General features: G+C 46.5%; 1 protein-coding gene across 3 annotated transcripts in view; it reads left to right on the top strand.

Moving 5' to 3' along the window:
- tbc1d2 (TBC1 domain family, member 2) overlaps positions 1-12623 on the top strand; it is a 101329-nt gene that overhangs the window by 64037 nt on the left and 24669 nt on the right. For all 3 annotated transcript variants that reach the window (XR_015078980.1, XM_085992594.1, XM_085992602.1), the window contains exon 8: positions 4604-4714. Coding sequence is in view for 2 of the 3 variants with exons in the window: in XM_085992594.1 (XP_085848720.1) it covers positions 4604-4714 (111 nt within the window). In the remaining variant the exon portion in view is untranslated. The remainder of the gene's footprint in view (positions 1-4603; positions 4715-12623) is intronic.

The following is a 12623-nucleotide window of genomic DNA, read 5'->3' as shown; positions in this document are numbered from 1 at the left end:
CTCAGCTGCTCCGTTTGAAGCTGGATGATATGGTGGAATGAGAGTGCGTTTGATACCGTTCCGTTTCATGAATTCTTGGAATAGAACAGAACAGAACTGAGGGCCATTATCAGAATCAAACTCTTCAGGTAAACCAATGACATGTAAAGATAGACTCAACTCATCTATGGTACCGTCAGTTGTAGTATTTGAACCCATGTGTTTCACTTCAATCCACTTTGAGTGACTATCTACAAGTACCAGGAAATAATCATTTACTTTCTCACAGAAGTCTACATGTACTCTCTGAAAAGGTCCACTTGGGTTGTAGTGGAGTTTTGGGTGGTTTGTTTCTGCAATTTTGGCAAACTCTGCATTTGTGGACAGTAAACAAAGCTTCTTGCAATTGATTTCATACTGATGATCCCTGGATGTTCAGTATGAAGTTCGGCCAGAATTCTATCTCTCAAAGAATTAGGTCCCACCACTCTGTTTCCCCACTTGATACAACCTTGCTCACAAGACAATTCAGTATTATGGTTATGGAATGGTTTCAATTCTGTGTCCAGACACTGATCAGTCCATCCATCTGGTGTTTTCATACACTCTTTTCAGTACTGAGTTCTTTTGAGTCTCATCTGCAATCTCAGTTGCATTCACAGGAAAGTCTTTGTCAACTGTGCCTAATGTGAAAATCTCACCTTCACTCCCAACATGAGTCCTCATGTGGCAACCTGAACAAGGCATCTGCGATTATGGTTTGCTTTGAAGTGCGATATTCAATCGTGTAGTCATATTGTGACAACAACACTGCCCAGCATTGCAGTCTTGATGCGGCCAGTGCAGGGATGGCAGATTTGGGCCCCAATATTGCTAGGAGTAGTTTATGATTGGTTATCAGGGTAAACTTTCTGCTGATCAGGAACTGTTGGAATTTCATGATTCCAAAAGCTATGGCGAGTGCTTCTTTACAATTTGCGCGTAGTTTCTTTTGCTCTTTGTGAGGGTTCGCGATGTGAATGCGATTGGTTTCTCTTGGCCGTCATCCTTTACATGGCTTATGATGGCTCCCACACCGTAACTGGAAGCATCACATGCTAACTTAAACTCACGGTCTGTGTCATAGTGCACAAGTAGAGCATCGCTAGAGAGACTTCTCTTACAAGCATCGTGAGCGTCCTGTTGCGCTTTCGTCCACTTCCACTGGACATCCTTCTTGAGGAGCTAATGCAATGGAGCTAACATGGCTGCTAACTAAGGTAAGAAACATGCGTAGTACTGGACCATTCCAAGGAAAGATCTTAACTCGGACACGTTCTGTGGCTTGGAGCATTGATGACAGCATCAACCTTTTCCTTAACTGGTTGCAAGCCATTTCCATCAACTTTCAGACCAAGGTGCACAACCTCAGGCTGCACAAAAGCACATTTGCTCCTTTTCAATTTTACATTGTGTGAATTCAACATTTGAAGCACTAAATCTAATACTTCTAGATTTTCTTCCTCGCTGCTTGTTGCGATCAGCACATTGTCTTGATTGTATAAGCAATTTGGAACTCCTTGCAAAATCTTATCCATTGTAGACTGGAAGATTTTGGGGAGGACTTTACACCATACTGCAACTTGGTGTATGAATGAGTACAGTCCCTTGTGTGTGTTGATGGTGAGGTACTATTGACTCTCTTTGTCAACATTCCGCTCTAGGATTTCTCCAACGTAGGTTTTTAACTCTGACACTCTTTGTAAGTGGTATTTGATTAAACTTACTCTCATATGTGTCCCTACTCATGATAGAGCAATCTGCTGTCATCTTGATACACATATCAATAGCTGTATATTGCTCGTTGATCAAAAGTTTTGTACGGAAGTCTTTCTCATGGTTGCCCCTAGTGGCATAGTCTTCAACATCAGGTGTGTTCACTTCAATATTGTGAATTCCTCCCTTTTGTTGTCGCTGCTTTGCATTGCCACTAGAACACATTTCTGTATTGGCAGGACTGTGGTGAGTGATTTCCATTGCAGCGATAACAATTCACTGAACTGCTCTCACCGACATGCTTTTGACTCGGTCTCACAGCTTTAGGTTCGGCGGTTACTTTGTGACTGTGGACCTCAGCTGCACTAGTCACTTGAGTTGGACGGAGCTCCCTAGCATTCTTAGACGCCATCTCCATAGATAGGGCAGCCCTATGTCAAATGTTAGGTTCGGAGTGTTCAGTAACTTGGACTGTGTGTGCTCATCCACCAGCCCACGCACAAACTTATCTCGCAACGCACGATCCAACAACGTGCCGAAGTTACAATGCAAAGACAGGTTCTTAAGAGTTACAATGTACTCACTGATGGTTTCACTTTGTTTTTGGTTTCTGGTACCAAACTTAGCTCTCTGCTATTTCTAACGGCTTTGGGTCGGAATGATCCTTGAGTTTCTCGACAGTGTCTTCAAACGACGCATCCTTCGCTTTGCCTGGTGCAAGTAGATTTGTCAATGTTCCGTAGACATCTGACTCGATCACCGTTACAAAAAATGCTTTCTTCCATTCACGAATTACTTTATTTTGAGCTTGAACATTCTCATCTGCGTCTTCGGTCTCAATAATGTTATTGGCCTTAAAAAAAATAAAAAAAAATTTAAAAAAAAATTAAAAAAATTAAAAAAAAATTTAAAAAAATCTTCATTCGCTCAATGCAAGAACTGTGGTTCGCAAGCTCGGTCATACATGCCGAGGCTTTCGATGAATCCCGTAGGCATGGCCATGATTGTCCCGATCCTGTCGAACAGTGACCCAGCATACTACCTGTGTAAATCAATGCCGCTGTTGCTGTGTATACATACACGTGAAGGTGAAGCATAGATGATTCTGCATCAGCATTAACGGTAAAACATCGCAAAAATTCAGTTTAGGTGGCACAAAATCACCTTAAACTTGTCAACTCGAAGGTTGAACACCGTGTCCTTCCATGATCCCTAAAACTGGTTTTGGGATCCCATCCTCATTGCCAAAATGTAATATATGTGGGTAGAACAAACGCAATGAGTTGCTCGTCCATATGCTTACTCTATTAGGCCAGAGTGAACTGAGCATGCTCATACTAAACCATGTGACAAACCATGTGATAATACATTACAGTCATAGCCAACAAATGATGACAACAACAACTTGCATTTATATAGGAATATTTAGCCCCGCAAGGCTATTCCGCCATTCAATCAGGTCATAGCTGATATGTGACCTAACTCCATGTATCTGCCTTTGTCCCATATCTCCCTTAATACCTTTGGTTAACAGAAATCTATCAATCTCAAGTTTAAAATTAACAATTGACCTAGCATCAACTGCCGTTAGCGGAAGAAAGTTCCAAACGTCTACCACCTTTTGCATGTAGAAGTGTTTCCTAATTTCACTCCTGAAAGGCCTGGCTCTAATTTTTAGGCTATATAACGTAATAAAATGTCCCAAGGCGTTTTAGAGGAGTGTTGGCCAACAAAACTTGACACCGAGCCACATAAAGAAAATATTAGGACAGGTGACCAAAAACTTGGTCAACGAGGTGGGTTTTAAGGAGCGTCTTAAAGAAGGAGAGGTTTGGATAGGAAATTCCAAAGCTTAGGGCCCAGGCAGCTGAAGGCACAGCCACCAATGGTGGAGCGATGGAAATCGGGGATGCGCAAGAGGCCAGAATTGGAGGAGCGCAGAGATCTCGGAGGGTTGTAGGAGGTGACGGAGATAGGAAGGGACGAGGCCATGGAATCTACTGATTTAACCTGATGCATCGAATAATCAGAGTAACGTTTTGTCTGTGAATGCACCAAAGGTGAAAGCACACATTCATTTAAAGCCCTCTATACAAAAGAAATAACTATTCCAACTAAATAGGTTAGGGAGGACCAGGGGGTCACCATTTGAAGTTGTACAAGGCCAGATCTAGGTTAGATATCAGGAGGTGGTTCTTTTCCCAGAGAATAGTGGACCTCTGGATGAGGCTGCTGGCTTGTGCGGTGGACGCTGATTCGCTGAATTCCTTCAAGCGAGAGATGGACCTGTTTCTGGCTGGGGCGGAGACCGCCTCTTACAAAAGGTAGGTGCCGGATGGAACTATCAGGGCCAGTGAAATCTGCTGGATCAGTTTCGATTGCCCGAGGCGGGGCGGGGCGGGGGGCGCGGGGGACAGAGAGGAATTTCCCAGAATTTCTTCCCCCCACCCCCCCCCCCCCACAAATTGGCCTGGGAGTTTTAATCTTTTTTTGTGTGGGGTGGGGTGGGATAGGGAGTGTATATATTGTGATACACAAGACACCAGAGGGTCTTTTCCTCTCCGTCATTGTTCGTGTGCTTGCCTGATGAGAGCAAATGTGGACCACTCTATCACATGTCCCATCTGACTGGATTTATTGAGAGCAGATTTAGTTTGCTTTGAAGGTTACTGTGGATTTGAGGAGGAACGTGCAAGAGCAAGTTCAAAATGGGGCCAGGGTTGGAGTATCTGTATAGATACTTATTCTGATGGCTCGTTAAACCATCAGACAGGAAATAGCTATGGGACGTTTTGGTGTTTTAAAAATAAACTGCAAACCACAGTTACTTTGAAGTCATCCGTTCAAATACTTTGTTTTCTTTCAACAGGATGATCAAGAAGCCTACAAAACGCAAAACAAGTTCTTAAACTCGGAGATCTTCCAGATCACCAAGCTTTGGCAGAGCAGCAGCGATCGTGAGAAGACTCTGACCATGAAGGTACGGGGCGGCCGAGCTCGTCATGGGTGGGATGTGTGGTGGCGGTCACGGGACACATTGTATCAGGTCATGAGAGGGTCACCTGCGAAACCAGCGATAGGTTTTCATATTAATAAATGCATGTTTCCAGTCGACTGGAGATGCTTTTCTTTCTGTTAAACGTCCCTTCTAACACGGAATCTCAATCATAGAATCATACAGCACAGAAGGAGGCCATTCGTCCCATCGTGCCTGTGCTGGCTCTTTGAAAGAGCTATCCAATTAGTCCCAATCCCCTGCTCTTTCCCCATAGCCCTGCAAATTTTTTCCTTTTCAAATATTTATCCAATTCCCTTTTGAAAGTTGCTATTGAATCTGCTTCCACCGCCCTTTTATACAGCGCATTCTAGATCATAACTTGCTGCCTAGAAAAAATTGCTCATCTCATCCCTGGTTCTCCTTGCCAATTACCTTAAATCTGTGCCCTCTGGTTACCGACCCTCCTGCCACTGGAAACTCTTTCTCCATTTTTACTCTATTGAAACCTCATATCATTTTGAACACCTCTCTAATTTCCATCTCCCTTCCCCTTGATTTGATGCTGAACTGTCGATCGCTGTTTGAGATTGATTAGCGACCCCGCAGTAAATGTTATTAAAGCTGGTTAATGCTGCTCATTATCTCAAGGAGTTAACTTAATTCTTCAGTGCCTTGGACCGGAAGGAAGCTTTATGGAGCATTTCTTGCAACATAACAAATTACGTTTGCCCTCGCATGTTTAACAGAGACATGAGTCAGCAACTCTACGAATATCTAACAGAATGGATGCGAGTTGGTTAAAGACTTTGGTGTTTGGCAGTGTCGGGTTCAGTGGTATCGTGCTGTTTGAGGTGCATGGGATTGCGCTCCTTAGAGCAGAGAAGGTTAAGGGGAGATTTAATAAAGGTGTTCAAAATGATGTTTGAGTTCTGATAGAGTAAATAAGGAGAAACTGTTTCCACTGGCAGGAGGGTCAGTAACCAGAAGACACAGATTTAAGGTAATTGGCAAAAGAACCAGAGGGGAGATGAGGAGAATTTTTTTTTACGCGAGTTGTTATGATCTGGAACACACTGCCTGAAAGGGCGGTGGAAGCAAATTCAATAATAACTTTCAAAAGGGAATTGGACAAATACTTGAACGGGATACATTTGCAGGGCTGTGGGGAAAGAGCAGGGGCAGTGGGACTAATTGGTAAATAATGAGTGTCGGCACAGGCACGATGGGCCGAATGGCCTCCTTCTGTACTGTATGATTCAATGATTAGGTTTCAGGTTGATTGAATACTGTATCTGCATGGGGTTACAAGATAATTAACCCCCTCCCCACTGCATTCATGTATTTCGCTCCAAGCTGAATCCTGCACACTCCCGTGCTGCTTTTAGTTTAAAGCACCTTTGTGGTTTGAAACTTGGTCATGTTACTGCACTAGCCATCCATAGGCCTGGAGTAATAATCCAGAGAACCATGAGTTCCAATCCCACCATGGCAGTTTTGAAAATTTGAATTCAGTTTTTAAAATGTGGAAACAAACAGCTGGTATCAGTAACCCTCCTGTGACCGAGACTGTAGGTCCCGCATCAGTCACCTGCAAACTCATTTTTAATGTGGAAGCAAGTCATCCTCGATTCCGAGGGACTGCCTAAGAAGAAGGATCAGTAAAAGTGACCATGAAGCTGCCTTTTTTAAACTTCGTTTATGGGATGTGGGTGTCGCTGGCAAGGCCAGCATTTATTACCCATCCCTAATTGCCCTTGAGAAGGTGGTGGTGAGCCGCCGCCTTGAACCGCTGCAGTCCGTGTGTACCCACAGTGCTGTTAGGTAGAGAGTTCCAGGATTTTGACCCAGAGATGATGAAGGATCGGCAATATATTTCTAAGTCAGGATGGTGTGTGACTTGGAGGGGAACTTGGAGGTGGTGGTGTTCCCATGCGCCTGCTGCCCTTGTCCTTCTAGGTGGAAGAGGTCGCGGGTTTGGGAGGTGCTGGCGAAGAAGCCTTGGCGAGTTGCTGCAGTGCATCTTGTAGATGGTACACACTGCAGCCACGGTACGCCGGTGGTGGAGGGAGTGAATGTTTAAGGTGGTGGATGGGGTGCCAATCAAGCAGGCTACTTTGTCTTAGATGGTGTTGAGCTTCTTGAATGTCGTTGGAGCTGCAATCATCCAGGCAAGTGCCTGATTGTCGTAAAAACTGAACTGGTGCACTAATATCCTTTTTAGGGAAGGAAATCTGCCGTCCTTAAATGGTCTGGGCCTATATGTGATTCCAGACCCACACCAATTTGGTTGATTCTTAACTGCCCTCTGAAATGGCCTCTAAAACCACTTTGTTGTATCGAACTGGAACTCCCTACCTAACAGCACTGTGGGAGTACCTTCACCACAAGCGCTTGAAGAAGGCGGCTCACCACCACCTTCATAAGGGCAACTAGGGGATGGGCAGTAATTGCCGGCTTTGCCTGCGACACCCACATCCCGAGGATGAATAAAGCATGTGAGCTGGGATATATTTGTTAGCAGAAGCATCTGAGAAAATTCCCAGCCTACGTGTAAGGCTGCTACACAAGGTCACGGTTTCCTGGATGAAACCAGGGAGGTAGATGAGGAAATAGCAACAGAAAATGCTGGAAAAACTCAGCAGGCCAGGCAACATCCGTGGAGAGAAATTAGAGTCGACGTTTCGGGTGAACCCTTATTTCAAAACTGGAAAGGAAATGAAATAGTTCGAAGGCAGGGCTGCGATAGAACAAAAGAAGTGAAGAGACATTAAGAGGTATTCAAAACCAGACGAGATGGTAATAGGACAAGTGGAGACTAAAGACGGCTCAGATTAGGTGTGAAGTGTGCTGGCAGAAAGAGAGACAGCTGCCATGTGGGAGAGAGAAAAAAAAGGGAAGGGGGGGGAGGGAAAACCCAAAACAAAGGGGTGGAAAAAAAATATAAGTAAAAATGTAATAGGGGCCAAGAATTCCCGTTCTACCTGGACCCCTCCCCCTGGCCTCTTATCCTCTCTAGATCTTTTCATCGCTAACTGCCGCCGTGACATCGGCCGTCTCCATTTCTCTGCTCCCCTCACTCACTCCAACCTACTTCCCTCTGAACTTGCAGCACTCCATTCTCTTAGATCCAACCCTGACATTGTCATTTAAACCTGCTGACAAGGGTGGTGCTGTTGTTGTTTGGTGAACTGACCTCTACCTAGCAGAAGCTGAACGCCAACTCTCCGACACCACCTCCTACCTCCACCTGGACCATGACCCCATTACCGAACATCAAACTACCGTTTCCAAGACTGTCACTGACCTCATCTCCTCTGGAGATCTTCCCGCCCCCCCCCCCCCCCCGCGGCCACCAACCTCATAGTTCCCCAACCCCGCACAGCCCGCTTCTACCTCCTTCCCAAGATCCACAAACAGGACTGCCCTGGTAGACCCATCGTTTCAGCCTGTTCTTGCCCCACGGAACTTATCTCTTCCTATCTTGACTCTATTTTTCCTCCCCTTGTCCAGTCTCTTCCCACCTACATCCGTGATTTTTCCGACGCCCTCCGCCACTTTAACAGTTTCCAGTTTCCTGGCCCCAACCGCTTCCTTTTCACCATGGACCTCCATCCCCCACCAGGATGGCCTGAGGGCGCTCCGCTTCTTCCTTGAACAGAGGCCCAACCAGTCCCCATCCACCACCACCCTCCTCCGCCTGGCTGAACTTGTTCTCACATTGAACAACTTCTCCTTTAACTCCACTCATTTCCTCCAAATCAAAGGTGTTGCTATGGGTACCCGCATGGGTCCTAGCTATGCCTGCCTTTTCGTGGGATATGTGGAACACTCTTTGTTCCAGTCCTACTCGGGTCCCATCCCTCACCTCCTCTTTTTCCGGTACATCGATGACTGTATTGGTGCCGTTTCCTGCTCTCGCCCTGAACTAGACAAATTCATTCACTTTGCCTCCAATTTCCACCCTTCCCTCCCCTTCACATGGTCCATCTCTGACTCTTCCCTTCCCTTCCTCGACTTCTCCGTCTCCATCTCTGGGGATAGGTTATCGACCAATATTCACTACAAGCCCACTGACTCCCACAGCTACCTGGACTACACTTCCTCCCGCCCCGCCTCCTGTAAGGACTCTATTCCATTCTCCCAGTTTCTCCGTCTCCGCCGTATCTGCTCTGACGATGCCACCTTCCACACCAGTGCTTCCGACATGTCTTCCTTTTTCCTCAACCGAGGATTCCCCTCTACTGTGGTTGACACGGCCCTTGACCGTGTCCGTTCTATCTCCCGCACTTCTGCCCTGACCCCTGCCCCTCCCTCCCGGAACCACGATAGGGTTCCCCTTGTCTTCACCTTTCACCCCACCAGCCTCCACATTCAACGGATCATCCTCTGCCATTTCCGCTACCTCCAAAGTGATCCCACCACCAAAGGCATCTTCCCCTCCCCTTTCAGCATTCCGTAGGGACCGCGTCCTCAGACACCCTAGTCCACTCCTCTATCACCCCCAACAGCCCTTCCCCTTCGCCTGGCACCTTCCCGTGCAAGCGCAGGAGATGTAACACCTGCCTCTATACCTCCCCCCTTCCCACTGTCCAGGGCCCCAAACACCCCTTCCAGGTGAAACAACGATTTACTTGTACTTCTTACAATCTAGTATACTGTATTCGCTGCTCACGATGCGGTCTCCTCTACATTGGGGAGACCAAACGCAGATTGGGTGACCGCTTTGCGGAACACCTCCGTTCAGTCCGTAAGGGTGACCCCGAGCTTCCGGTCGCCTGTCATTTTAATTCACCGCTCCATTCCCACTCGGACCTCACCGTCCTTGGCCTCTTGCATTGTTCCACGGAAGCTCAACGTAAACTCGAGGAACAGCACCTCATCTTCCGATTAGGCACTTTGCAGCCTTCCGGACTCAATATCGAGTTCAACAATTTCAGATCATAACCTCGGCCCCTATTACATTTTTACTTCTATTTTTTTTCCACCCCTTTGTTTTGGGTTCCCCCCACCCCTTTTTTTTCTCTCTCCCACATGGCAGCTGTCTCTCTTTCTGCCAGTACACTTCACACCTAATCTGAGCCGTCTTTAGTCTCCACTTGTCCTATTACCATCTCGTCTGGTTTTGAATACCTCTTAATGTCTCTTCACTACTTTTGTTCTATCGCAGCCCTGCCTTTGATCTATTTCATTTCCTTTCCAGTTTTGATAAAGGGTTCACCCGAAACGTCGACTCTAATTTCCCTCCACGGATGTTGCCTGGCCTGCTGAGTTTTTCCAGCATTTTCTGTTGTTATTTAGGTGGATGAGGAATTGGCCGGAAGAGAGGAAACCGAGGGTGCGAGTTAGAGAAAGCGATGTTACACAGAATTACATAGAATGTACAACTTGTATTTATATAGCGCCTTTAACATAGTAAAATGTCCCCAAGATGCTTCACAGGAGCATTAAAAGATAAAAAATTTGACACCGAGCCACATAAGGAGACATTAGGTAGGTTTTAAGAAGCGTCTTAAAGGAGGAGAGAGAGACGGAGAGGTTTAGGGAGGGAATTCCAGAGCTTAGGGCCCAGGCAGCTGAAAGCACGGCAGCCAATGGTGGGGCGATTATAGTCAGGGATGCTCGCGGGCAGAATTGGAGGAGCGCAGATATCTCGGTGGGGGTTGTGGGACTGGAGGAGATTACAGAGATAGGGAGGGGTGAGGTCATGGAGGGATTTGAAAACAAGGATAAGAATTTTGAAATCGAGGTGTTGCTTAACCAGGAGCCTGTGTAGGTCAGCGAGCAAAGGGGTGATGGGTGAACAGCACTTGGTGTGAGTTAGGACACGGGCAGCAGAGTTTTTGTTGAGCTCAAGTTTACGTAGGGTGTAATGTTGGAGGCCGGCCAGGAGTGCGTTGGCATAGTCAAGTCTAGAGGTAACAAAGGCATGGATGAGGGTTTCAGCAGCGGATGAGCTGAGGCAGGGGCAGAGACGGGCAATGTTACGGAGGTGGAAATAGGTGGTCTTAGTTATGCCGCGGATATGTGGTCGGAAGCTCATTTCAGGGTCAAATATGACACCAAGGTTGCGAACAGTGTGGTTCAGCCTCAGACAAATGTTAGCGAAAGGGATGGAGTCAGTGGCGAGGGAACGGAGTTTGTGGCGGGGACCAAAAACGATGGCTTCGGTCTTCCCAATATTTAATTGGAGAAAATTTTTGCTCGATGTCTGACAATTTAGAGACCATGGAGGGGTCGAGAGAAGTGGTAGTGAGGTAGAGCTGGGTGTTGTCAGCGTACATGTGGAAACTGACACTGTGCTTTTGGATGATGTCGCCAAGGGGCAGCATGTAGATGAGAAATAGAGGGGGCCAAGGATAGATCCTTGGGGGACACCAGAGGTAACGATGCAGGAGTGGGAAGAGAAGCTGTTGCAGGTGATTCTCTGGCTACGATTAGATAGATAAGAATGGAACCAGGCAAGTGCAGTCCCACCCAGCTGGACTACAGTGGAGAGGCGTTGGAGGAGGATGGAGTGGTCAGATGTAATAGCAGAGCACTTGGAAAACAGTGACCGGATCTGACAAAGTCAACATGGATTTACAAAGGTAAATCGTGCTTGACTAATCTACTGGAATTTTTTGAGGATGTAACTGGTAGAATAGATAAGGGAGAACCAGTGGATGTGGTGTATTTGGACTTTCAGAAGGCTTTCGATAAGGTCCCGCATAAGAGATTAGCGTGTAAAATTAAAGCACATGGGATTGGGGGTAAGGTACTGACTTGGATAGAGAACTGGTTGGCAGAAAGGAAGCCAAGAGTTGGAATAAACGGGTCTTTTTCCGAGTGGCAGGCAGTGACAAGTGGGGTACCGCAGGGATTGGTGCTAGGACCCCAGCTATTCACAATGGCCCAAAAATTCGGGTCCCCATGGGTGAGTACACACTGGGTACTCACGCGTAGGCCCAACGAAAGTGCCGGTTTCGTGCATGCACTGCGCATGTGTGGGAAACCGGCACTTCCGTTCCCCTGAAAGAAGGGGTTGACTGGTGGAACGCGTGCGCCAGAGAGACAGCGCATGCGCATCGAACTTAAGTATTTTTTGCAGGTTTCTCCAGGAGGGTAAGTCTCCAGCAGTTACACTTTTAAAAAGCAGGCATTTATCCACATTATACTGCATCTGCCAAATCACCCAACCTGTCCAAATCATACTGGAGTTTCTCGGCATCCTCCTCACAGCACACTCCATGAACCGCAGATTCTAAACACAGGCTCCGAGATGGAACTATATTAAATGGATGGAGCATGTGCGATGTCTCCACCTAGTGGGCAGGTTGGACATTGCAGAAGTTCCGCCTGTCGCAGCGAATAAGTCAAAAAATCACGCGGATCCCACAAACAACAGAGTTGCTTCTGAAGCAGGTTCTTCAGAATATCCAGGAGCCTTCTATTTTATTTTTAAAATCTCATCTCTTTTCCTCCCCACCCCCATTGTTTTGCTTTTGAAATTATTCAAAGGAATTTCTGATGCAGTCACTTGCCTGTGCCGGCTCTTTGAAAGACTCTATCCAATTAGTCCCAGTCCCCTGCTCTTTCCCTATAGTCGTGCAAATTTTTCCTTTTCAAGTATTTATCCAATTCCCCTTTTGAAAGTTACTATTGAATCTGCTCCCACCGCCCTTTCAGGCAGTGCATTCCAGATCACAACTCGCTGCGTAAAAAAAAATTCTCCTCATCGCCCACTTGATTCTTTTGCCATTTACCTTAAATCTGCATCCTCTGGTTACTGACCCTCCTGCCAGTGGAAAATGTTTCTCCCTATCTACTCGTATCAATACCCCTCATCTCTAGGATTTTTTAAAATTCCGGGACTAAATCTAGTGTGAAGTTAAATGTGCGAACTATTTTGAAT

Source organism: Somniosus microcephalus, chromosome 1 (assembly GCF_052327205.1).
Source record: "Somniosus microcephalus isolate GS21.2 chromosome 1, FLI_Smic_1.0, whole genome shotgun sequence".
NCBI classification, from domain to species: Eukaryota; Metazoa; Chordata; class Chondrichthyes; order Squaliformes; family Somniosidae; genus Somniosus; species Somniosus microcephalus.
This window is presented reverse-complemented; position numbering and strand designations above follow the sequence as displayed.